Raw genomic sequence first — 27946 nt, 5'->3', positions numbered from 1 at the left:
TGAGGTTACAACCCTCGCGCGAGCACCTTTTGAGTGTCGTGTATAAAGCAAAGGCGCGTGAAATCCACTATTCACAGGTTGTCTTCCATTTAGTTAATTCCTTCGTCAAAGGGATGGGCCGATACAAAGGCCCTAGCCAACCCCCAGCGCCACACCACCCACGCCGAAATAATACACTACAGATACAGTAGTTAAATCACATTTTTTGAAAAAGTTTATTCAATTTATTTTACAACAGTTTTAATCGAACAAAGACAATTGACTAAATCTGAGCAGATGGTAACTTACAGTTACAAGGCAATGATAAAAATGTATTTTGGTCCCACAAAAGGGTTGACAGAAGACTGAGAAAGTAACTTGGGACAACACCCAAAAAGCTTCAGTCGGGGCTGATGAAATTTATAACCATTAAAGTAGTAATTCTTTAGTTACAGTAAAATAAAAATGAAAAACAATGTATGAAATTTCTAACTAAAAAAAAATAATGTACTAATATTGAAAGATGAGGAAACAGCTTATACTTAGCACTAAAGAACTATAAATTCATTTAATGATAAAAAGGAACAGAGAGGATTACTTTATCACTTAATATCTTTGATAAAAGCAAAAATAATCCTTGAAAACACACAATTCCAGTAGGAAAAAAATCACAAGACTGCAATTCTATCAATCCACCTTTATAATGAACTATTCTTCATAACCTAATAGCTATTCTAAACTACAATTATAGTAAAAATAGTATATTTTTCTTGGTATACAAACTTAACTTTATGAAACAACACATACAAAAAGTGCAATGAAATCTGTGTTCATCATCATTTCACATTCCTTCAACTTGATATCCTTATGTGTCTTAGCATGTATCTGTCACTACATTTGGTTTGTAATCAGGTTCAATAGCTGATTGTAGGGAGGAAGCATACAGATCCAGTCGCTGAGTCATCTGTGAAAGAAAAAAACAAGTAACATCAATAAAAAAAAAAAAAAAGTGTTAATCAATATCCCTATGTAAAATTTACTTGCAAAAATTTGGGGTACATTGTTTTAGCAATCCATCTCGCAGTTGGGAAGTTGTTAGAATACACATACTTATTAGCTACTATAATATACTCCGAGGCCCTTTACGTCAATAGGCGTAGGAGGAGATGATGATGATGAATATACTCTACAAATGATTAGCAATATTAAATCTGATACGGAAATGTAATTGATAGTTTTAACTTATTCTTATTATTCATATAATCAATACATGGGAGAAGGATAGGTAGTAGTAGTGGTGGGGGGGCAGTAGCTGTAGAGAACGACACCTCGTAGTAACGGGTGATGTTGTGGAGGGAGAAGTCTAATTGGAAAGGGACCTCTGGTAGTGGTTTCAATTGCCCCAGTTTTTATATCGACACCCTATAAGGGTGAGCGAGCTGGGTATATTCCTGGCATTCCATGCAACTTTTTTCTCTGGTATATTTAGCAGTATTTATACCTTAGAAATGGTGCTATAAGGAGCATTTTACTGGGCGACACAGGTTGAGCCCAGAAATAGATTTTTCCTTCGTCAAAATCCCTTAATTATTTCTTAGCAAAGGAACAACCCCATTTTGAAAAGTAGGATGCTATTAGCCCAAATGCTCCAACAAGGAAAGCAGTCCAGTGAGGAAAGGAAATAAGGAAATTAACTATACATGAGAAGCAATGAATATAAAAATATAAAATATTTTGAGACCAGTAACAGTGTTAGAATAGATCTGTTATATATCAGCTATGAAAAGACTTAAGTCAACCAGTTCAACAGAAGAGCATTTCCAACAAGTTTTAACTTATGAAGTTTGCAAGAATCAACAGTCAGATTAGGAAAATCATTCCACATACTGTACTGTTCAGCACTGAGCCTTAGAATTAACCCTTTTACCCCCAGGCTATATGGAAATTTCCAACCCTTAACCCCCAGGGGGTTATTTTTTTCCCAGCTTATTTTGCAGTATATACTTTTTTTTTAAATTGCTTTAACAGCCTTAATTTTTGTCATAGAGAGGTCAGGTTGGTCTCATTATCTTGGAAAATGCCTGAATTTTCTCAAAAAATTATCAAAAATATGAAAAAAAAAAAATGTATAGCATTTTTTTGCAAGGACGTACCGGTACGTCTATAAGGGGTAAAGGGATGGCTTTTGTGAAACGTACCAGTACGTCCTTTGGGGGTAAAAGGGTTAATGGCAGACTTAGTATTACAGTACGTACAGGATGGTCCACTCTGGGAAGATCTGAATGCAAAGGATGGTCAGAATCATGAAAAATCTTATACAACATGTACAAAGAACTAAATGAATAATGGTGCTAGAGGTTAATAACCCAATCAGGAATAAGGAATTTAAAAGACCACAAGTTTTCGTTCAACAAATTAAGATGAGAGTCAGTAGCTGAAGAACAGACTGGAGAACAATACCCTAAACAAGGTAGAATGAAAAAAAAATATTTACTCAGGATAGATTGATCACTATACTAAATTTTTTTCAATCAGGCGCATTTGCACAGACTCACAGCGGTGTCCTTTTATCCGGAAAAGTTTCCCGCCATCTGATTGGTTAGAATTATCTTGTTCAACCAATCAACGATCAGGAAACTTTTCCGAGCTAAAAGGGCACCCCTGCGAGTCGGTGCAAATCTGCCTCACTAAAAAGAATTGACTATAGAAATCTTTAACTATCAATACAGTATACCAATTTTGTGAGCAATTGAAGAAAAAATACTGTTTCACAAATGTAAATTTGCTATCAAGAATTTTGAAAACATTTTATTAAAAATGAATAGGAGTTGAGAGATGGAGAAGAAACAGGTACTAATTTGCCGCACAAATTAAACTACTTACCCTGAAGCCCCACCGGTCCTTAACTTGTCGACAGAGGTTTAAATCTACCTCTGCAACCAAAAGACCGTCACGAGTCCGCGACAGTCCCTGAAAAAGATAAAATTGTACTGTCAAGGAATCCCGTATTACATACATACATACATATACCAAGGCACTTCCCCCAATTTTGGGGGGTAGCCGACATCAAACAAATGAAACAAAAAAGGGGACCTCTCCTCTGTACGTTCCTCCCAGCCTGACAAGGGACTCAACCGAGTTTGGCTGGTACTGCTAGGGTTCCACAGCCCACCCATCCCTGTTATCCACCACATAATGCTGAATCCTCTGCTGCTGCTACCTCCGCGGTCATCCCAGGCACCGGAGGAAGCAGCAGGGCCTACCAGAACTGTGTCACAATCGCTCGCCATTCATTCCTATTTCTAGCACGCTCTCTTGCCTCTCTCACTTCTATTCTCCTATCACCCAGAGCTTTCTTCACTCCATCCATCCACCCAAACCTTGGCCTTCCTCTTGTACTTCTCCCATCAACTCTTGCATTCATCACCTTCTTTAGCAGACATGAATTTATGTGAAATATAGATACAATGGTACATATCTCTCTATACGTCAATCCTACAATGTAATAATCACTTAATAAAAAAATTAACACCATTATTAGTGATAATTATTACCACAATTACTTTGGTATTATCTTCAGGATACTATGTGAAGAAAAAAAGTTATATAAAGGGTGATAGAAATTATAAGAATAGAATGGAACTTTTTTTGACAAGAAATGCACTAAATTCAAGTGTTTTAAGAGATGATCACAATAGCACAATTAACAAAGGACTAATCATGATAAAATGGGCACTGATCATACGGCATAGACAAACCCTATTACTTGTACAGAATGTCTTATCTACATGACACCTAAGAGGTAATAAGATCAAAATTGAAAAGCATTGCCTAGATTTAAGTTAAATTGCTAGGCTCAAATATATAATAGCAGTCAATCCATGAACAAAATTAATGCTGTATAGCAACAGGAAGATAGAATGATAGATAAGGAGGTAACAGAGAGATGTTAAGAGGTTGAAAATTTAATTTAAATGGTCCTGAGTGGAAGATGAAAAGTGGGTTACGTTACTCTTACATTTTAGGTAACTTGGCAAAATTACAAGCATCATGCATCTTCACTGATTTATTAAAAAAAATAGTCTATAAATGAGGACATAAATCATATGGGAACTTGAATAAAATACTTGCTCGATAATTGAATTACTGTATCCCTCTTTAGGGAACCCATCATTAAAGTGATAATAATTACTAACAACAATTACAAAAATATTCGTAACAAAAATACAGTATTTAAAGTAATATCAAAACAGGAATTGGTGGTAATCTTGTTAGCTTTTAAATAACTTACTGGTGTTCTTGAACCATCTGGAGCTGCAATGTATGAGGATCCATAGAAATGTCCAAAATCTTTGTGGGCAGGTTTACCATCAGCTGATGTAAATTCGTTGGGGAAGGTCTCCGTTCCTACGCGATTGATGGCGCAAGTGAAATAGCTATTAGCTATTGCAGCATTTCTGGCCTCGATACCCCACATGGGTTCGCTGGGGAAATGTAAGTAAATTTATACATACATACATATACCATGGCACTTCCCCCAATTTTGGGGGGTAGCCGACATCAACAAATGAAACAAAACAAAAAAGGGGAAATTCTACTCTCTACGTTCCTCCCAGCCTAACAAGGGACTCAACCGAGTTCAGCTGGTACTACTAGGGTGCCACAGCCCACCCTCCCACATTATCCCCCACAGATGAAGCTTCATAACGCTGAATCCCCTACTGCTGCTACCTCCGCGGTCATCTAAGGCATCGGAGGAAACAGCAGGTAAATTTATGACTGGAGGAAAAAAGAAACTTAAGAATTACAGTATAATGATGGGATATTTGATAATACTCTACCAAAAAATTAAGAATTGTAATGATGGGATATTTGATAATCCTCTACTGTACCAAAAAAGAATTCTACTTAATACAGAAGATTATAAGCAATAAATCAAGAGGTATTTGAAAAAAGGAACTTAAAAAATAAAGAGAAGATATGATAACTACATTAATAACAGACATCTTCTAAATTGCAGCAGGAACCATTACCTAATACAGTACAGTATGTATATGGTACCTGTAATTCATGACTAATGAAGCAAATATTTATGGAAAATAAAAAGTTATCAGAGGAAACTCCTTCTCAAATTGTAAATTTCCAGATGCAAAATGGACGTCTTGTTGTAACTGTTAAAGTTTTCATCATTATGGCCCATGGTGGTTACAACGGAATTTAGTTTGTTACATACATACATATACTAAGGCACTTCCCCCAATTTTGGGGGGTAGCCGACATCAACAAATGAAACAAAAACAAAAAGGGGACCTCTACTCTCTACGTTCCTCCCAGTTTGTTAATCTTTGTAATATTTTCCCCAAAGAGCAAAATGCCGCAAAGAAAAACTATCCGATGACACACTTTAGCAGGTTGTAAATTCAAATCTTTACCTTAGAGCTCCAACAGTTGCTGATGGATTGAAGACAATTTCTGCACCATTGACTCCATACATCATCCAGTTTTGAGGGTGATGGCGACCATAGCATATATTTATGGCAATTCGACCGAACTTAGTCTGTCAAACGCAAGATAATTATTCTTTTAGATTATCTCAAAAGCACAAACAGATAAAATTAACTTTGTAAAATTATGTAACACACTGCTAAAAATGTTGGTACTTATATAATTTTGTTTATTTACAAACTCATCATTCTTTTTGAGGTCTCAATTATGGTCAAGTGTCCAGACATACGCTATTGCATCTTGTACACTGTAGAGGGACCAAGAGATATTACATGTACGCAAACCAATGAGGCCATTGATTGGATATAACCACTCCTCCTAATTCACATAAAAGGTAAGAGAATTAAGGGATGAAAGGCAGACACTTGTGTAATGGGTAGGGTTTGGATAGAAAAATTATGTTTCCTCATGAACCTAACAATCATATTAAGCCTGGAAAAAAACAATGTATAAATAATCATAATTAAATAGACTTTTCATAGTAGAAAATAGTTTTTTCAAGTAATTTCTTGACTAGATTTAGCAATTATATTGATTTTGATGTCAATTATTTTATTTCTTAGAGAGTTTCATTCTATCTTGCTTTCAGTCAAGGAGGAATTATTTTCAAGTAATATTCAAGTAAATTTTCTTTACATAATTCTGCATATGACAATATCCCTTTCCTTAAAGCTAAATTCAATATGATGATGTGGATGTGGTAAAAAAAATTCTTTACAAATAAAATCTTTGAATTTCTATATAATGTAGTTTAACCATTTAAAATTTAATCTTCTTGTCTTCAGAGTCTAAAAAAATGTTGGAGAGAACCAAGAGAAACTTGAAGAAAACACATGAACTATCACTAACCTTTGCAAATGAAGTCAGTCTAGGAAAACATGATGGGTAATTACTGACAAATACTTGAAAATCAGAAAACCTATGATATCTAACCAGGAAGAAAATCATCTATATGGAAGGTGTACTTTATAATCCAATCAATGATCCCCTGAGAAGATAATCAGGCAAAAGTGATGATATAAAAGGGATTTTGACGAAGGAAAAATCTATTTCTGGGCTCCGACCCGTGTCGCCCAGTGAAATGCTCCTTAAGCACCATTTCTAAGGTATATAACTGCTATATATTACCAGAGAAAAAATTGCATGGGAATGCCAGGTTGAACCCAGCTCGCTCACCTGTATAAAGTGTCGATATAATACTGGGGCGCGATAAATCACAACCAGAGGCCTTGCACCATTTAGATATCTCCTGTCAAAATCCCCGAACAGCGAGGTGCCGTTCAACCTCGTACTACTACTAGCCAACCCATGCCAGTGACGTCACTACTTATATATTTTAAGAATTAAGTGAAGGTTACCGAGAAAGACCATCATGCAGTTGGTTCACCCATGGTTCTTGGTGTTGCATATAAGATCCTGATACACTTCTATAAGTAAAAAAGCCTGTATTACATGCAACATAGGAAAAATGTGAGCTGTATAAGAGTGATGAGTCTGTGAAAAGAAGTAAACACTGTTCATGCCTTAAATCTATGTGTAATAAATGGATGAACACAAAGGGTTAGAAAAATAGAAATGTCAGTAATATGACATTACAGGCAGAAAACTAGAAAAGCACTCTGAGGGTGCAGACCTCCACCATGGCAACTTATATCTCGAAACCAGCTTGCCTTTCCCAGAATCAATTTAGACCGTAGGCGTATTTGAAGAAGTCTTGTGTGACACGCACATGAGAACTTGGGATTAAGGTTAGGGTTAATTCAGTTGACCTCTTGCTCAATCTTGACCTTTACCTTTGACCTAAGACTTTCAAAATTGAACAATTTCCACGTCTTAACATAAAAATTAATCCCTGAAAGTTTCACGACTCTATGAGTAAAATTGTGGTCAGGAAGTTGATCACAAAAAAACAAACAGACAAATAGGGATAAAAACATAACATCCTCCCAACATTTGTGGTAGAGGTAACTTGACAGGCTGAAAGGTGGCTGCAATAAACAAACTGAGAAACACCACCTCATCTTAAACCAGGGTAGACTCTTGAGAACAGCAAATCTAACTACAAACAAATCAAGTACAACTACATAAAAAGAAAACTAGAAAAGCACTCTGAGGGTGCAGACCTCCGCCATGGCAACTTATATCTCGAAACCATCTTGCCTTTCCCAGAATCAATACAGACTGTAGGCGTATTTGAAGTTGGTGTGATACCCACGTGAGAACTTGGGGTTAAGGTTGGGGTTAATTCGGTTGACCTCTTGCTCAATCTTGACCTTTACCTTTGACCTAAGACTTTCAAAATTGAACAATTTCCACGTCTCAACATAAAAATTAATCCCTGAAAGTTTCACTACTCTACAAGTAAAATTGTGACTAGGAAGTTGTTCACAAAAATCAAACAGACAAACAGGGGCAAAAACATAACATCCTCCCAACTTCATTGGTAGAGGTAACTTGACAGGCTGAAAGGTGGCTGCAATAAACAAACTGAGAAACACCTCCTCATCTTAAACCAGGGTAGACTCTTGAGAACAGCAAATCTAACTACAAATAAATCAAGTACAATTACATAAAAAAAATACATCATACATACATATACCAAAGTACTTCCCCAAATTTTGGGGGTTAGCCAACATCAAAACTTATGAAAAAAGGGGATCTTTCCTCTCTACTTTCCTCCCAGCCTGACAAGGGACTCAACCGAGATTAGCTGGTACTGCTAGAGTGCCACAGCCCACCCTTCCCCGTTATCCACCATAGATCCATCCATCCATATACCAAGGCACTTCCCCCAATTTTGGGGGGTAGCCGACATCAACAAAGAAACAAAACAAAAAGGGGACTACTCTCTACGTTGAAGCTTCATAACGCCGAATCCCCTACTTGCTGCTATCTCCGTGGTCATCAAGGCGACCGGAGGAAGCAGCAGGGCCTACCGGTACTGCGTCACAATCGCTCCCCATTCATTCCTATTTCTAGCATGCTCTCTTGTTCTCTATCAAAAACAAATTTGCTTTGGTGTGCAAATACTGTACTATAGCCATACCAATAAAAATCTTCTGGCAGCAATTAACAGTAATTAGCAGTTACTTGGATACTCCCCAAGTAGAATCTACACTAGATCCGTAAGCATAAACATTGTGAAATATATTCAGGTCAAGTTCGGAAAAGCGATCTAATGAAATTGATATGTAATATGACATCCTGCAAGCCCTGTTAGTGGTTAACCTTCTAAATACCAGTAATAATTTTCCCAAATGAAGAGCTTGACACGCAACACAACTACAGTAGTATCAGGTTGTGGCGGCCGATGTGGTAACATCCCTGACTGGTGAACGCGAGACTGGGGTTCGAGTTCCGCTCGAACTCGTTAGTTCCTTTGGTCGCTGTAACCTCACCATCCATGTGAGCTATGGATGGGGGTTTGGGGGAGTCTATAGATCTACCTACCTCCTTGGTCCTAGCTTGGGTGGAGAGGTGGCTTGGGCACTGATCATATGTATATATGGTCAGTCTCTAGGGCATTGTCTTGCTTGATAGGGCAATGTCACCGTCCCTTGCCTCTGCCATTCATGAGCGACCTTTAAACCTTTAAATCAGTATTTGCATTACCGTAATTACCTGAAATATAACATGACCAGTATCTCCTTCCATGTAATAAGTGGATTCATTGAAGTCGCCCACACGTGGGATGTGATTCTTGCGTGATTTCCCTAAGTAGTAACCCGTGTTACTAATCACAACTGCAGTGTTCCACAGTGTGTCCCCATGAGCCGAATCTCTTTCCAGAATTGGGGACACGATAACCATGTCGTATTTTCGAGCAAGCTGTAATGTAAAAATACATAAGTTAGAAATACAATATGGATTATTCTAAGATGAAAAAAATAAAAAAATCTGTATTCTCTTTCTCACCACGAACACAAAAAACTTGCATAAAAGCATTGCCTATTAATTAAACAATGAAAAATTGAATAACAAAAGTCTTTGGGGGACTTTTGGAGTTTCAGCACAGTAAGGATCCAACCACTTTCTCAACCGTTAGTCCCAGATAATCTAAACATTATTAAATACTGTAGGAAATTGAGTAAAACTTACTGTCCTACAAAGATAGTAAATAATGAACTTACAATATGAGTACTGTATACCAGATAGGATAAACTAGCATACAGATGGCATACCAGTATAAATGAAGGATCACAAGTGCTTATAAAAAGAAAAATATTAAGCAACCACTTCATATAGGAATGAAATATACAATACAGTATTTAACAATCAATGAATGCTTATAGATAATTCAAGAATAAAAATAAAAATGGGGAACTCAGATGTATACGAGAACAAGTGTAATTCTACCATATCCCTTCTCTAAGGAATACTTACTGGCCAAGTAATATACCTAGTAATACGGTTGAAAAATATTCTCAGTTCAAATGGGTCATGTAGCATAGTTTAATGACATTATGCTGTAGGCTCCAGAGCCTTTAAATATGCCGCCCTGAGACTATATAATAAGCTCCCCTGAAACATTCGAATGATTGAAGACATTAAGGCTTTCAAGAGGAAACTGAAGACTCTTACTACACGAGTCTTTTGACAGTGACGATTTAACAGTAAATGAACAATACGTGATATGAAACGTTAAATACTCTGAACGAACAAGGTAAAACGACAGTGGAGGTCTTGTAGAGAGTGGGGTTCCCCTGCTGTATGGGACCGGAAAAGCAGCCATCAAAGTAAAGTAAGTAAGTAAGTATTTCCTGAATGATCTAACATTTAACTAAGCATTGTGTGAATTAAAAATACTGTATACTGTATTTATATGAATTATTATGGGAGGAAATCATAGAAGTATTGGAGTAAATACAAAAGGGGCCACTTTGTACGTAGTTACACATACAAATAGCAATGATGCAGCATTGATGTGTTCTTGAATTAAAGGAGAAAATATTAAAAGAGAAGTCCATGAAAAGACAATACAATAGATGCACAAATTGAGTGTATTGTAAACAAATTCTGCAAGGATTGAAAATAGTTTATCTTAAAGGAATTTGCTTATCTGGTGTCCCAAAAGACTTTTGAACGGATGTAAAAACCAGAAACCTTTACATTTTATGGAATCGTTAAGTAAAACAACCTAATCCAATCTTCAAACTTTTCTACATCGTTCCAATTATTATTATTATTATTATCATTTGCTGAGCTACAATCCTAGCTGGAAAAGCAGGATGTTATAAGCCAAGGGCTCCAACAGGGAAAATGCCCCAGTGAGAAAAGGGAATGAAAAAAAAAACTACGAGAAGAAATAATTAACAATTAAATAAAAAAGTAACAATAAAATAAATCTCATATACATACATACATATACCAAGGCACTTCCCCCAATTTTGGGGGGTAGCCGACATCAACAAAGAAACAAAAACAAAAGGGGACCTCTACTCTCTACGTTCCTCTCAGCGAATCTCATATATAAACTATAAAAACTTTAAAAAATAAGAGGAAAAGAAATAAGATAGAATAGTGTGCTCGAGTGTACCCTCAACCAAGAGAACTCCACCCCAAGACAGTGGAAGACCATGGTACAGAGGCTATGGCACTACCCAAGACTATAGAACAATGGATTGATTTTGGAGTGTCCATTCCTTGTAACGAATTCTCTTATATTCACCTCCTGACAGAGAAGAGTGGTTGGCCCAGTCTCCGCATCCTCTGCAAACTCACACCATGGAATCTTTTCTCTCGTGCAGAATGCAAATGGCATGTCTGGAGAATAATCATATATATTACTTCTATGGTAAGGGAAAAACTAGTAACGCTTACATCGCTAAAATCATAGTAATAGAATAACAAAACTCTGTATTGTATATGAAAACAACCAGTTTAAAATAAGGATCTCTCTATAAGTTTATGAAAACTGCCACAGTTTAAAAAAAAGTATCTCTATAAATTTTATCTATTTTCTTCAACTCCAAAGCAAAATGTCAAAAGAAAATATCTTTCTACAGAAAAAAACCCTTTTCAGTGATTCCTAATGAATATATTCTTTAGTTTTTACAGACTGAAAAATACTACAGTTCTTACTTATACAGTAAGTGGTTTCAACAACTGAATTTAAAAAAAAAATTTAGGAGTTGAGAAATTAAAAGAATACTTAACTATGAATCTAACAGAAAAAAATCTTTTTAGTGATTCTAAATGAATATTTTTCTTTATTTTTACAGACTGAAAAATACTACATTTCTTACTTATACAGCAGGTGGGTTCAACAATTGATTTGAAATAAAAAAATCTTATCAGGAGTTGAGAAATTAAAAGAATACTTAACTATGAATCTAACAGAAAAAAATCTTTTTTTAGTGATTCTAAATGAATATTTTTCTTTATTTTTACAGACTGAAAAATACTACAGTTCCTACTTATACAGCAGGTGGGTTCAACAATTGATTTGAAATAAAAAAACCTTATCAGGAGTTGAGAAATTAAAACAATGCTTAACTATGAATCTAACAGAAAAAAATCTTTTTAGTGATTCTAAATGAATATTTTCCTTATTTTTACAGACTGAAAAATACTACAGTTCCTACTTATACAGCAGGTGGGTTCAACAATTGATTTAAAAAAAATTTTAGGAGTTGAGAAATTAAAACAATGCTTAACTATGAATCTAACAGAAAAAAATCTTTTTAGTGATTCTAAATGAATATTTTTCTTTATTTTTACAGACTGAAAAATACTACAGTTCCTACTTATACAGCAGGTGGTTTCAACAACTGAATTTAAAAAAAAAATTTAGGAGTTGAGAAATTAAAAGAATACTTAACTATGAATCTAACAGAAAAAAATCTTTTTAGTGATTCTAAATGAATATTTTTCTTTATTTTTACAGACTGAAAAATACGACAGTTCCTACTTATACAGCAGGTGGTTTCAACAACTGAATTTAAAAAAAAAATTTAGGAGTTGAGAAATTAAAAGAATACTTAACTATGAATCTAACAGAAAAAAATCTTTTTAGTGATTCTAAATGAATATTTTTCTTTATTTTTACAGACTAAAAAATACGACAGTTCCTACTTATACAGCAGGTGGGTTCAACAATTGATTTAAAAAAAAATTTTAGGAGTTGAGAAATTAAAAGAATAATTAACTACGAATTTAAATACAGCAATAAATCATCTTCAAACCTGTTTCTAATTCCACATATTAAATATAAAATCAATGAATTTAGCTCTTGAAAATATTCAGCCAAAACAACAAGCATCTGAATCTATGGCGACATTAAAAGTACCAGCATTTATTAGCAAATATGTGTTATTGATTAGCTTAACCGCAAGTCAGGCTTTTATCACTGATAAGCTTAGCTCCATCAAATCAGGCTTTCATTACTGATTAGCACCACCTCGTAAAATCAGGCTTTTATTACCGATCAGCTCAACCACAGTATATTTGAGCTCATATTAACCCTTTTACCCCGGGTATTTGGAAATTTCCAACCCTTAACCCCCAGGGGGTTATTTTTTTCCCAGCACATTTTGCAGTATATTTATTTTAAATTGCTCTAACACCCTTAATTTTGGTCATAGAGAGGTCAGGTTGGTCTCATTCTCTTGGAAAATGCCTGAATTTTCTCAAAAAATTATCAAAAATGTGAAAAAAAAAAATTTTATAGCATTTTTTTGCAAGGACGTACCGGTAAGTCCATGGGGGTAAAGGGATGGCTTTTGTGAAACGTACCAGTACAGTACGTCCTTTGGGGGTAAGAGGGTTAACAATTAGCTTAAACATATTACATTACACTTTGGTTGTTACGGATTAATTATTAGTTTCAGCACCACAAATTTGAGTTATGTTACATGGTTACAGTAATACCTCAGGATACAAAATTAATTCATTCAGGAGAGGGTTTCATAACATGATTTTCTTCTATAATCAAATAGAATGAAATAGAACCAAATACATTTGAATCATTCAATACACCTAACCAAACCCCGCGAATTACGTTTCGTATCCTGAGTATTTTTTCGAAATATTAGGCGAAAAAAAATTCGTATGGCGTAAAATCAGCATTTCATATACAGAAACTTTCGTATCTAGAGGTTTCACTATGTCAAAGTATAGAAAGTCTCTGACAAGTCTTGAAGTAAATGCTGAAAAGAGAATGATTATCCCGCTTCTTTTACCGAAACATTAGTAACACAAACAAAACTTAGAAAATGCCCCAATATTATAAATATACTTCCGTTTACCAACATAAACTACTTTGTTGTTTTAACCCTTTTACCCCTAAAGGTAAGGTTAAATTTAGAGCACATTTTGCTATATATATTTTTTTAAATTGCTCTAACAGCCTTAATTTTTGTCAGAGAGGTCAGGTTGGTCTCATTCTTTTGGAAAATGCCTGAAGTTTCTCATAAAGTTATCAAAAACATGCAAAAACATGTAAATAACAATGTTCTGCAAGAACGTACCGGTACGTCCATTGGGGGTAAAAGAGGATATCAAAACTTCCCTATACACTATTATAAACACAGAAGGTCCCTAACTTATAAACAATTGGAGATACAAACACAATTCCAACTGAAAATAACAAAGCTAAGATGAAGAAATACTGTAATTAAAACAATATATCATTTAACCCTTTAACCCCCAGGCTATTTGGAAATTTCCAACCCTTAACCCCCAAGGGGTTATTTTTTTCCCAGCACATTTTGCAGTATATTTTTTTTTTTTAAATTGCTCTAACGCTTTAATTTTTGTCATGGAAAGGTCAGGTTCGTCTCATTCTCTTGGAAAATGCCTGAATTTTCTAAAAAAATTATCAAAAATATGAAAAAAAAAATTTTTATAGCATATTTTTGCAAGGACGTACCGGTACGTCCATGGGGGTAAAGGGATGGCTTTTGTGAAACGTACCAGTACGTCCTTTAGGGGTAAAAGGGTTAATACAGTAAGCAAAATGTTACAGTATTTGTAATAAAATGATATCTATTTCATAGGAAACCTGACTATTTCTTGACTTTAGTAGCTGGAAATCATAGGCATGGGATTCACGTTAGGCCTACCCTAAGCCAAAATGTTACAAAATTTGAATTACAAACAGCCTCTTGGAACCTATTAAGTTTGTAAGTTGAAGACCTTTTGTACTACCAACAAATAAATAAAATAAAGGATTATAATACCATACCATAAAACCTTTATCATGGTAGTTTCACAAGACCAGTAAGTTAAAGCCTGTAACTACTTAAATTGGGTCAAGAGGTTTGATATTACAATAATTTAAGACTATTTATTAAATTAGTTTTTAATATAAAAATTGAATAAAGCAAAAGTGAAGATGGTTCCAAGTTCCATTAATTTGTCTTAACTTCAAAACTCCAACATAAGCTGCTGGTTGAGTTTTGACATTCGCATAAACGCGTTGACCAGGATTCTGTGTATTGAATAAGATACACAGATTGGGTTATGACGGCTATCTATTAACCCTTTTACCCCCAGGCTATTTGGAAATTTCCAACCCTTAACCCCCAGGGGGTTATTTTTTTCCCAGCACATTTTGCAATATATTTTTTTAAAATTGTTCTAACAGCCTTAATTTTTGTCATAGAGAGGTCAGGTTGGTCTCATTCTCTTGGAAAATGCCTGAATTTTCTCAAAAAAATTATCAAAATTTATGAAAAAAAAATTTTTTATAGCATTTTTTTGCAAGGACGTACCGGTACGTCCATGGGGGTAAAGGGATGGCTTTTGTGGAACGTACCAGTACGTCCTTTGGGGGTAAAAGGGTTAAATGAGTAAAAACTAAATCATTGGTTAGAAAGCAAAAGGCTCTAGAGCCTTTGAATATGCAGCCCCGTGACTATACAATAAGCTCCCACGAGACATCCGAAGAAACTGAAGACCTTATTCTGCAAGTGTTTCGATAGTGATGATCTAACAGTAAGCTAGCAATACGCATTGTGAAATGTTAAATGCTCCCGAATGAACATCATAAAACGACCTTAGAGGTCCTGTGGAGAGTAGGGTTCCCCTGCTGTACAGGACCAGATAAGCAGACCTTAGTAGTAAAATCAGATGAAATTAATGTAGTAAATAAACATTTTACAATGAATTCTACAGTTCAGACCTACTACACATTCTCATATGGCATCCGATTCTTCATTCTATAGAATGACGAAACCATTAAACCTAAAATATAAAAATTTCAACATTTTTAGAGCCAAATTAACACTCTTTAATGGATATACGATGCAAAACCCAAATGCAGCCTAAAGTTTTACACACATCCACATACCAGACGCTCACTAGAACCCCAAACCAACATGTCACTGAGCCCTGAACCAGAGAAAACCACTAACTTACCTCCTTCACATTTTGGCCGCATATGCCTTGTTGAACTTTCACTTTTCTTTCCTATTAGCTATGGTTCAGTACTCAAAGATTAATTGTATACAGGCAAAAGGTTGGCCCTCCTTCATGCTTCCACAGTCTTCAAATTTTTAGAGTACTACATATAAGCCAATGCAAGGTCTAGTGTTATTCAAGTGATGGCATTCTAAATCAAATCAACATGCATCCTTAGTCGGCAGTACACAAAACGTATAATGAAGAGGCATTCAGGTGGAATGGAAAATTTTAGCTTGTTACAAAATTGCTTTACTATCAAACCCAGCTTCGGACATGACAGGACAATGAAAGCACTGCGATACTTCATTCAAGATTACAAATTAACTTCACTCGGTTATTACGAGCCCACAATGTTAATAAAATGCAACGAGAGACTCCAAATGCAACATAATAAAAGCAATAATTTCTTTCTGTTTTCTTATGCAGCAACAATGCGAGGAATAGAACAACTTACTCCATGCTTCTTGGAAGCACAGTACATTAACTCCACATAAAGATGCGGCTTCTGCCATGCACTTGATTTTCTTAAAAATGGCATCCCTTTGTGCTGCAATGGGTGCTGTGGTTGCTTCTACGATAGAATTTTGGATCGCTCCAATACGCACAATCCTTAAAGCAAAATGAGTGACACGGTAACAACTAAAAAAAAAAAAAGTGCATTATTATCTTGATTCTACAGTGCTTCATCAAGTGCAAAACCCCTTGAAACACTCATACTCTCAGTGAAGTGATGCATATTTTAGCAACATTTGTCGGGCAATACAATCATAATCCCAGGAAACTTCTGTCATGAAATCCCAAACATTTTTCCATATATATGGAAGGGAATGCAAGTTGAAATGTTAAAATATACTGCTATTTAGCATGCAGAAAGCATTCTATTCTAAGATGCAACTAACAATTCTCATAGCCATGAGAGATATGCCCAAATTCCTGAGTTGACCTAGAAGGAATTCTTCCAATTTCTTACTTCCTTCAAAACTTGAATCTCATAATAGCTGTAACGCATTCAACACTAACTATTAAGTACAGTATATACTAGATTGCTCAAGGGGTGCCCTGGTTTATAATAATAAATAGAGTAACAAGTGATATCATGTATATACAGTGTACATTAATTCAACACAAGAAATTAGGCTACAATTGAAAACTATTAATTCCTACTCCTTTGCTAAATTGCTCTGCGTGAATGAAATTAATACTACTGTACTGTTATATTGAAATAAAAAATTTCAATTAAATAAAGGGTATTTCAATCGATATGATATAAGGATATTCTGTTTTGATAATCAGGCAAGTCTATGTATTGTTTACTGATTCTGAAATCTAGATTGAAGTCAGGAGTACTTGAAAAAAAAAATTGAGGATGAGCAGGAATTTTAATTATAAAATTTTCATCATTGTAAACTATAACAAACTGCATGAGATAAAACATAAAATGTATGGGTTGTTTATCTACACTTCAAACATTCTTATAGTAAAGGGTTATTACAAAATATTCATATCAATGAGAAACTCAAAAATTTTCAAAATAATACAGTTACTAAAAAAACCGTTTCAAAATATTCAAGTTACAAGAAAATGGAATTTTTCTAATTTCTAATTGAGCTTTTCAGGCAACTACAAGCAAAGAAATTCTAGACCAAATACTGATTTAGCTCTACTATAGTCCATTTCTTTTAGCGAGGCATATTTGCACCGACTCGCAGCGGTGCCCTTTTAGCTCGGAAAAGTTTCCTGATCGCTGATTGGTTGGACAAGGTAATTCTAACCAATCAGCAATCAGGAAACTTTTCCGAGCTTAAAGGGCACCGTTGCGAGTCGGTGCAAATATGCCTCGCTAAAAGAAATGGACTATACACAATTCTATCTTTTCAGCCAATTCCTACACTAAAATCAAGGCAGTCCTGAAAGATGAGCTTCGTAAGAGGCAATTATCAGCGGAGTACTTAGATATCAAATGAATCCCTATACTCTTAAAATACTAACCTTTTTGGAGTAAGTTGTTCAGCGGCTGCTTCAATGCAATATCCTTTCACCTCAAAGTCATGCTCCTGTGAAAGTTTTTGTGCTGCTGCAGGAATGGGAAGTGATCTGAAAGGTTTGTGCAGCATTAATCTACCATCTCTATTTCAATCTCAGATGTTAGGAAGCCGATAAGCAGCACATATAGAGGTGGAAAATTGTGTTGGTCTGGATTTTTAAGGCATTTTATGAGGCCTTAACCCCAAGTTACAGCATGACATGTAGCAGAAAATACAACATAATACTAATAAACAATGATAAAAGTAATGATTTAAAGGAATTTGCATTTTTTATATCTTTACAAAACTGATTTCTTTAATATAGGGATATGTCTCCAGCAGGGTTGGAATAGCCATCGCATCGTTAACAAGGCAGTTGGTTAACAAAGGTTGACACAAATGGTAAACTAAGCCCACCAACCAATGATTGAGGTTAGAAGTTTATTTTAAAGGACTCGGGTTGTATAACTAGAAAATATACAAGATACAGTAGTTGTTCCTACACATAAACAAACCTTTCATTCTTTATAATAGGGAGACTCATAGGTGGGATAAACAAACCTTTCATTCTTTATAATAGGGAGACTCATAGGTGGGATAAACAAACCTTTCATTCTTCATAATAGGGAGACTCATAGGTGGGATAAACAAACCTTTCATTCTTCATAATAGGGAGACTCATAGGTGGGATAAACAAACCTTTCATTCTTTATAATAGGGAGACTCATAGGTGGGTTAAACAAACATTTCATTCTTTATAATACGGATACTCAGTCATAGGTGGGAGGAAGTCCCTTTGAACAAAGCTAGAAGGTTCTTTTCCTCCCTGGACATGTTATCCTTCCTGGTCCCATACAGGATCAAGAAAGGCAATGTTAACAACCTCCCAACACGTAATAATAGGGATATGACAACTGTTATTGCCTCAGCTAGCACTGGCTTACAAGGAAGGTAGTACTGTACTAGGACTCGGAAAAGCTGTTCCCCTAAATGGGTTTATATACGCATATGAACAAATGTTAAAGATAAGGTCAAAAGGATGACAATTCTAAATAAAGTGCAGCAGTACAACAGTTTAATTTGGATATAGAAAATCTGAATAAAGACAGACTATTGTGACTAATTTTTTAGAATTTTTGTTTACTATAAAATCTGGCCCTATAGAATGTACCTGTACTTAACTAATAATCTAGGACAAGACCAAAGTGTCTGCAGTATAGTATACTAATAAAAAAATAAAAGTGGTATTGTATATGTAAAAATAATTTACCAAAAAGCAGGTACACACTAAAATGCAAAGAAAAGCCAGGAATGAACACATTGCTGTATATTAATGTGTTCCAAATGGTAAATGCTATCAAGCACTTGATATAAATTTAAGCTTTAGATATATACAGTATATTCAATGGTCCTTCATAAAAAAAAAATTGCTATACAGTACTGTATTTCTTTGTATAAAATAACCTGACCATACAAAGCAGTAAAATGAAAAGCATGTGACTTGCCAGACCCATAACACATAAGACAAAACAGACAAATTTATATACAATAAAAGCAAACACAAAGACTAAAAAACCTCAGCATAAATAACCCTTTTACCCCCAAAGGACGTACTGGTACGTTTCACAAAAAACATCCCTTTACCCACATGGACGTACCGGTACGTCCTTGCAAAAAAATGCTATAAATTTTTTTTTTTTCATATTTTTGATAATTTTTTGAGAAAATTCAGGCATTTTCCAAGATAATGAGACCAACCTGACCTCTCTATGACAAAAATTAAGGCTGTTAGAGCAATTTAAAAAAGATATACTGCAAAATGTGCTGGGAAAAAAATAACCCGCTGGGGGTTAAGGGTTGGAAATTTCCAAATAGCCTGGGGGTAAAAGGGTTAATTGACAATTAGACTTCAAAGGCAAACATCACCAGAAAGTTTTCTGAAGAATCAAATGGTATGAGAAAGCTCAAAATATCTTAATACCTCAATACTACTAAAGATAAAATGCTAAACTATCATTTAAAAACAAACTGTGCAATATATAGAGACAATAAGAACAGCATTGCATAATGTATTTGACATGCTCTGGAAGTAAAGTATCACTGTGTTGTTATTCACAGCTGACAGATAAGCACCTATAAATGAAAAGTGGCACTGGAAGGTTATTTAACAAAGATATTTAAATTTAGTTTTTAAATAGATAATTTTGATACTTCAAGAATGAAAGCTGTTGATACATGAAGAGGCAGACTATACATTCCGAGCACATGATAGGTTTCAGTGGGTTAATTTGACCGCAGCTGATATTTAGGTGTGACCAAGACCCAACACTCGTGCATACGTCTAATGTGTGGGCAGGCAAAGTAGACAGTCCTCAAATCATTGGGCAGGCCAAAGGTAACTTTCACAAATTATGCCAATTTAACCCTTTTACCCCCAGGGTATTTGGAAATTTCCAACCCTTAACCCCCAGGGGGTTATTTTTTTCCCAGCACATTTTGCAGTACAGTATATATTTTTTTAAATTGCTCTAACAGCCTTAATTTTTGTCATAGAGAGGTCAAGTTGGTCTCATTCTCTTGGAAAATGCCTGATTTTCTCAAAAAATTATCAGAAATATGAAAAAATAAAAATTTTATAGCATTTTTTTGCAAGGACGTACCGGTACGTCCATGGGGGTAAAGGGGTGGCTTTTGTGAAATGTACCAGTACGTCCTTTGGGGGTAAAAGGGTTAAAAGGCTGGGAACCTAACCTGTACTACATGGAGAAAATAGTGGTGAATAAAGTTTAAAAGTACAGTGGAGGATTTTAGTTAAAACTATGGACTCCTATACAGTCAGATTACTGTATTTCAATTGTTGTGATGTGAAACAGCAAAGGTTTATTCCATGACTAACAAATCATAACAGCACGAGGGAAAATGTTTTAAAACCTTTTGAGGGGGGCCACTTCACAAGTCACATGGGAGAGGCTATCCAAAAAAAAAAAAAATTATCACAAACAAAAGTAAAAAAGAAAAAAAAACTCAACAGCACCAATGAAAATTAATGAGCTGGCAGCAATGAACCCGTTTACCAACCGACCTAAGTCAAGTGACTTGACTAAGCCAGATAGGTAGTCTGTTCCCCTCATCTACCGGTTACCATCTACTATATCTAGCTTCAACAGCTGTTTCAGGTTTTTATTTATGTAGGAACAAATACTTAAACTGCTGTATATCAACTTTAAAAGTTATAAAGCTCCCAAGGTTCATTCCAGGACTGGAAAATGATAATTGAGTGGTGAGAGAGCTGGGAAGAAAGAAAATAAGGTATTTCATAAAATACAATCACCCTTCTTTACTGAAATGTTCCTGAAAATAAAACTAAATAACCTTAGAGACTTACTCGAGTTCACGACCATACAATATCCTTTTGACCTCTTTCAATTCTTGCTCGGGAATGTGTTTTTCCAAACAGTGCTCTATGCTTACGAATTCTCCCGCCATCCTGAAGACTCTGTAGCAAAGATATTGAAATGTTAGACTAATGTTAACAATGATAATGTAGTCGTCATCATCAACATCATCATCATCTCCTCCTACGCTTATTGACGCAAAGAGCCTCGGTTAGATTTCGCCAGTCGTCTCTATCTTGAGCTTTTAATTCAATATTTCTCCAATCACCATTTCCTACTTTGCACTTCATAGTCCTCAGTCATGTAGGCCTGAGTCTTCCAACTCTGCTAGAGCCTTGTGGAGCCCAGCTGAACATTTGGTGAACTAATCTCTCTTGCAGAGCGCGAAGAGCATGACCAAACCAGAAAAAATTATACCAGCTATGCTAATCACAAGGTCAGAAAGAACAGGTTTATAAATAAATGACCATCGGAAAATATTCAAAAATACATATATGATAAACTAAGACTTACAAATAGTGGCATAATGTGTGTGTATTGGGGTCAAAGCACATCTATGGTAAAAGTATGGTCTGTAACCTCTCTGGAAGTTTTATACAGCATTCATGTACAATTTAGAAGTTAAAAAGATTCATTTATGTATTTTCTTTTTGAGGAAACTAATGAATTTTGAAAATTAATTATTAGAAAAATACATAGCCTTCATATGTATAATGTTATGTAGTCTTCTCCATGACTAAATCATACTATCTCAAGCTATTATCCATTAAGTTAAGACAGACAAACAGGGAGATAAATTTAACCTCAGGTTAAAATAGGTTTCATAAAAGATATTCATAATAATATACAATTGTTTTCCATAAAATATATATTAAATTTATACTAATTGAATGGAGCCAAGGCTAGAGATAATTTTTTTATACAACTATGCACTCCTGTATAAAAAAAACTCATCAAGGCCTATGTAAGGTTAGGCTTATGGATATGAAGGACGGTATTCTGTGGTACGAGGAAAAACGTCTTTTCAAAATTAATTTTTTTTTGTATATAGAAAGACAAAAATAAACTTATTCTTTAAGTAAATTTTTGGATGTTCTTAGGTCAACATTAGGCCTAAAATTATCTATGCTACAGAGGACAAGAGGTTGGTCGTAACTATAAAAATACCAATTAGGTAATTTGTTCATGGTTAGGCCTAACTAGGTTTGAAATGTGTTTCTGCATTACATAATTGGATTTAATATAAAATTCCAACGATGAAAATGTAGCAAAAATATACTTCTAGGTTATGACTTGCTAATCTTATATCACCAGGCTTATAAAATCATATATTGTGATTATAAGCAATTTAAGCTACGGAGGCTATAATAATTATACGAACACTTTGGGTTTAATATACACCCTTGGGGTACTCCAAGTCTGGTCTTCCTTCACTAAACTTAACCAGGAACCGGTAAATTAATCAAACTTGTTTAGACAAAATATGGTTAGATTTAAGGTCTAATCCAGTAAATAAGTCTAAAATGTTATTAAAAAAGATAACGTTTTAGGTCTAAAACACAATAAGTTTGAAATATTATAAAAATCACGTTTTAGGTCAAAAATACAGTAAACAAACATAAAATGCCATTAAAAAGGTAAAGTTTTAGGTCTAAAATACAGTAAATAAATGTAAAATGTCATTAAAATGTAACGTTTTAGGTCTAAAATACAGTAAATAAGTTTGAAATGTCAATATAAAACAATATATAATCACCTATGACATTTCCAAACTACACAAACAACCTGTTGATAAAATAATTATTTCAGTAATGGCTGAAAATAAAACTGTAATAGATTAATATATAATTATCGTACAATATGATAGTTATATAACTTTAGATTAATTTGATAAAAGGAATTAAAGTTATATAACTTAGATTATATAATATAATAAAAGGAATTAAAGCTGTTGATAAAATAATTATTTCAATAATGGCTGAAAATAAAACTGTAATAGATTAATATATAATTATCGTACAATATGATAGTTATATAACTTTAGATTAATTTGATAAAAGGAATTATAGTTATATAACTTAGATTATATAATATAAAGGGAATCAAAGCCTTAACATCCAAACTCTAAAACTTATGCCTAAAACACATTCGTATTTGGTGTACGAAGTCTATAATGAACCCAATAATGTATTTATACAATACCAATTAATACACAGGGTTAACTGCAACAGCACAGTCACAGAATATAGATACAACAGTACTTCTTCAACAGTCAGTCACTGATAACTGTTAAACTGTAGTAGTAAGACTGTGAGACAACTGACAAGACCGTCTGTAAGAAATTCGTCTGCTGCCTTTCAAACGGTTCTAGTAGTTATTTATATATCATTTATTTCTTCTTTATAAGAAAGAAAAGAAGAAAAATATTTACAAAATTTATATAAGAAATGTTGAATTCAAGCATAAATTAATTAATAGCGCTTTAAATAAAGTAGTTATCTAGTAAAAACATCAAATAGTTTATTTTTCTGAGGCTTATGAAACTTCTTCAAGGCTAAAAGAAATTCGTCTGCTGCCTTTCAAATGGTTCTACTAGTTATTTATATATCATTTATTTGTTCTTTATAAGAGAGAAAAGATGGAAAATATTTACAAAATTTATATAATAAATGTTGAATTCAAGCATAAATTAATTAACATCGCTTTAAATAAAGTAGTTATCTAGTAAAAACATCAAATAGTTTATTTTTCTGAGGTCTATGGCACTTCTTCAAGGCTAACTCCTTGGGTTACATTATGGTTCTCTACTGATAAAAAAAACTCAGATATATTCTGGTCACGTCTTCTCGTCCACGCCCAAATGCCTTTATTGATACAACAACCTAAGATTACAGCAACAAAAGAACAATTTGATGTTTCTGAATGTCTTAAAATGAATCTATTTTCTTCTCTTAGATTCCACAAGTCATATTCAGTTACACTTTACAAACTCGATGTCAAATGCTTTGGTAGTTGCATAAGATATATATTTTCAGTTTTAACTTATTTCACGTGATAGTTCTGACATAAATGAACTTTGACCTTTACCTAAATGATTATTAAATTTTAGTCTTAAGGACTATAGCATACATATATCACATATTCAGCTTACTTTTGTAACATGATAACTTAATCTAGCTTTATATATATATATATATATATATATATATATATATATATATATATATATATATATATATATATATATATATATATATATATATATATATATATATATATATATATCTATATATATATATATATATATATATATATATATATATATATATATATATATATATATATATATATATATATATATATATATATATATATATATATATATATATATATATATATATATATATATATATCTGCATTAAGACATACAAAGATAATGGACACCATTTGAATGTACTGTAGTTGAATCGTCAAAATAAAAAATAAAAATTAAAAAATGGGTTATGTATGACTTGCCTTTCACGGTTAGAGATAGAGATAGTTCAAGGGCACTCTATATAGGGAATCTTAAGTCTATTTTGTATATGTGATTCAATGATTAGGTCTAAAGAAAACAGCAAAAATATATAAAATAATAATGAATAGTAACTTATTTTAATAGATTTTGTGGGTCATTGCATCTTTAGATAATACATAATTTTTATTTCTTTTAGACTGTAGAATGTACTGTGTTTTAGTTCAGAAATTGTTTAGTATAATACTGAAAATCATATACTGTACATGATTGTAAAAAAATAAAAATAAAAATTATCAAGTCTTTTTAAATAAAAGTACTTTGAATAAAAATGTCCGAAGTATCAATAGAAGAAATATCAAAGATGAATATTGGGAGTAAATGGAAGGACAGGATTAGAAATGAAACTATAAGAGAGATTACTCGAGTGCCATATGTGGATGAGATCATGATGAGGGGTAGATGGAGATGGTTTGGACATGCTCTTCGCACTCCCAAAGAGAGATTAGTTCACCAAAATTTCAACTGGGCTCCACGAGGCACTAGAAGAGTTGGAAGACCCAGACCTACATGGCTGAGGGCTATGAAATGGGGAGTAGGAGATGATGAATGGAGAAGTATTGATTTAAAAGATCAAGATAGAGATGCCTGGCGAAATCTAACTGAGGCCCTTTGCGTCAACAAGCGTAGGAGGAGATGATGATTATCACTTTTAACAGCAATCCTCAAGAGTCAGGGATGTTATAAGACACACACACACACACACACACAAAACCAGGTTATAAAATCCCATAACAATAATAAGAACGTGATTTTAATTGTGTAATATCCATACATATCTAGAACTGTACTCTATACCTATATACTACTTTGAATAGACAATTATAGACACAAAATAGGATTGGACATAGTAGGATAGTCCACACTTCCCTAGAAGTACCCCTTCTCTTGATGGTTTATATGAGATTTTCCAATTCGTACACTAAAGTTTCTAACAACCAATTAATCTTTTAGGTAGGCCTACCCAAAAGCTCCAATCCATCATCAATACCAATATATCGTAAATTATTTAATACCAATTTATGCACAACTTTGTCGAAAGTAGACAATGCTTCGATTGCCCAATTAGCAAACCAGTTGTTCAAGAATTACGTATTCTAGCAATTTTGATAGGAAGGATAGATTCGAAATAGGCCTATATGAATTTAATGCCTATAATCGAGATCTCCTTTCAGAACTGGTGTAACTATAACCATTTTATCAGTAGACTAAAAATTATAATTACTGTGAGAAATAAGTAAGATTATATTTTCATAATTAAACGACATAAGAAACCTGTTATTATTCGAGATAAACAACGAATAGAAAAATCTATAAATATATAATTTTATTTATAGAGGATGAAAATCTAAAAAAATATAAATCAAAACAATATATAAGACAAAGTTAGGAACATAAAGTTGGAAATTGGAATAACTACGAGAACTAAGTAAGATTATATTTTCTTAATGAAACCACACAAGAAACCTGTTGCTATTTGAGATAAATAACGAAGAAAACATCTTTAAATATATAATTTTATTTATAGAGTATGAAAAGCTAAAAAATTATATATTAAAACAATATTTAAGACAAAGTTAGGAATATAAACTTGGAAATTGGAATAACTAAGGTTGCTAATGACTATATTTTCTTAATGAAACCACACAAGAAACCTGTTGCAATTTGAGATAAATAACGAAGAAAACATCTTTAAATATAGAATTTTATTTATAGAGTATAAAAAGCTAAAAAAGTTATATATTAAAACAATATTTAAGACAAAGTTAGGAACATAAACATGGAAATCATATAAGATACCTATTACTATTTGAGATAAATAACGAAAAAAACATCTTTAAATATAGAATTTTATTTATAGAGTATGAAAAGCTAAAAAAGTTATATATTAAAACAATATTTAAGACAAAGTTAGGAACATAAACTTGGAAATTGGAATAACTTGGGTAGCTCTTACAAAGGCAATGACGTAGCAAAACTACTACTTGACTGGACAGAAATTCCGAAGGAGCCAGTTCAGGAACCAGTTGAATCCAGTGACTTTTCCAGTCTATGACTGTCATTTTTTGTGTAGTAATAATTCTGAGTTAATTCTGATAAATTCCGGTCTGTCAACTATCAGTTGTTGTGGAGTTTATAATTTAATAAGGAAGCAAGAGCCAGTGAAGATTATTATCAATACACAAGTGGAATTCTAGTCGCTATTTCATGAAACTTCGTCAATTTCCATAATATAGGTAATTAAAACTTATTAATTGTATATTAAATATTGTAAATATATGATACTTTTAATTTCTAGCCAAATACGTGAACCATTATATATCGTTTCCCCAGTATGTTTTCCCCACCCAAAACCCCGAGTTCCCACTGGGGGTCCCCCATTATCGTAGGATATAGATGTATATATATATTTCTGAAACTATTCATTTGCGACGGAAACGAGTGTCATTTTTGAAGAGATCGTAATATTTTCTGTAAGAAACAGTAGTTTTTTTCCTAGGTTACATTACCATAGAATAATATACAAAATTACCGACAATTATGGGGGACCCCAGGGGGAAACCATGATTTTTAGGGTGCGGAAATATTAACGAGTGATTTGTAGCAATAATAATGGTCAGAAATGCAAAATAAGAACAAGATAATTATTTGGAAAAATATATTGATCATCTAAGTGGCTGAACATAGACCAAACATGATTATTTAACACATTTGAGATTTGTTAAAGGGTACAGAACCTAACAAACCCACCTAACCTAACCTTGTAGTTCCCAGGTCACAACCCCTAGCTGGGGCAAGCCCCCGGACCCCCTTCCCAGGTCACAGCCCCTAGCCGGGAGCAAGCCCCCGGACCCCTCTTCCCAGGTCACAAACCTTCGCAGGTCACAACCCCTGACCGGGGCGGACCCCCTTCCCAGGTCACAGCTCCTGCCGGGGGCAAGCCCCCGGACCCCCTTCCCAGGTCACAGCCCCCTAGCCTGGTGCAACCCCCGGCCCCCCTTCCCAGGTCAAAACCCTTCCAGGTCTCAACCCCGGACCCCCTTCCCAGGTCACAAACTAAAACG

At 34.0% G+C, this 27946-nt stretch overlaps 2 protein-coding genes across 2 annotated transcripts in view; one reads left to right on the top strand and one right to left on the bottom strand.

Moving 5' to 3' along the window:
• Positions 1-199: 199 nt before the first annotated feature.
• Positions 200-23636, bottom strand: pyd3 (beta-ureidopropionase pyd3). Its single transcript, XM_068344212.1, has 10 exons — positions 23510-23636; positions 21298-21408; positions 17878-17982; positions 16343-16497; positions 11153-11247; positions 9106-9312; positions 5412-5536; positions 4271-4463; positions 2863-2949; positions 200-943 (listed from the first exon to the last, which is right to left on the bottom strand). Exons 2-10 carry the CDS (start codon positions 21396-21398, stop codon positions 854-856), a joined length of 1158 nt encoding a protein of 385 aa, XP_068200313.1. The 5' UTR covers positions 21399-21408; positions 23510-23636; the 3' UTR covers positions 200-853.
• A 3237-nt stretch (positions 23637-26873) lies between these two features.
• Positions 26874-27946, top strand: part of cin (Molybdenum cofactor synthesis protein cinnamon) — a 48622-nt gene continuing 47549 nt past the window's right edge. Inside the window, exon 1 of the mRNA XM_068344210.1 lies at positions 26874-27118. The gene's annotated coding sequence lies outside the window, so the exon portion shown is untranslated. The remainder of the gene's footprint in view (positions 27119-27946) is intronic.

The sequence above is a fragment of the Palaemon carinicauda genome, chromosome 20 (genome assembly GCF_036898095.1).
Source record: "Palaemon carinicauda isolate YSFRI2023 chromosome 20, ASM3689809v2, whole genome shotgun sequence".
NCBI lineage: Eukaryota > Metazoa > Arthropoda > Malacostraca > Decapoda > Palaemonidae > Palaemon > Palaemon carinicauda.
The sequence above is the reverse complement of the archived record's forward strand: the minus strand, read 5'-3'. Positions and strand labels throughout refer to the sequence as shown.

Excerpts from the sequence above, each read along its gene's own strand:
- pyd3 (XM_068344212.1), bottom strand. The coding sequence starts at position 21,398 with ATGGCGGGAGAATTCGTAAGCATAGAGCACTGTTTGGAAAAACACATT. Across the intron at positions 11,248-16,342 it reads GTGCTTCCAAGAAGCATGGA|ACATGCCATTTGCATTCTGC; the intron begins GTAAGTTGTTCT and ends ATTATTCTCCAG. Across the intron at positions 944-2,862 it reads AGGACCGGTGGGGCTTCAGG|ATGACTCAGCGACTGGATCT; the intron begins GTAAGTAGTTTA and ends TTTCTTTCACAG.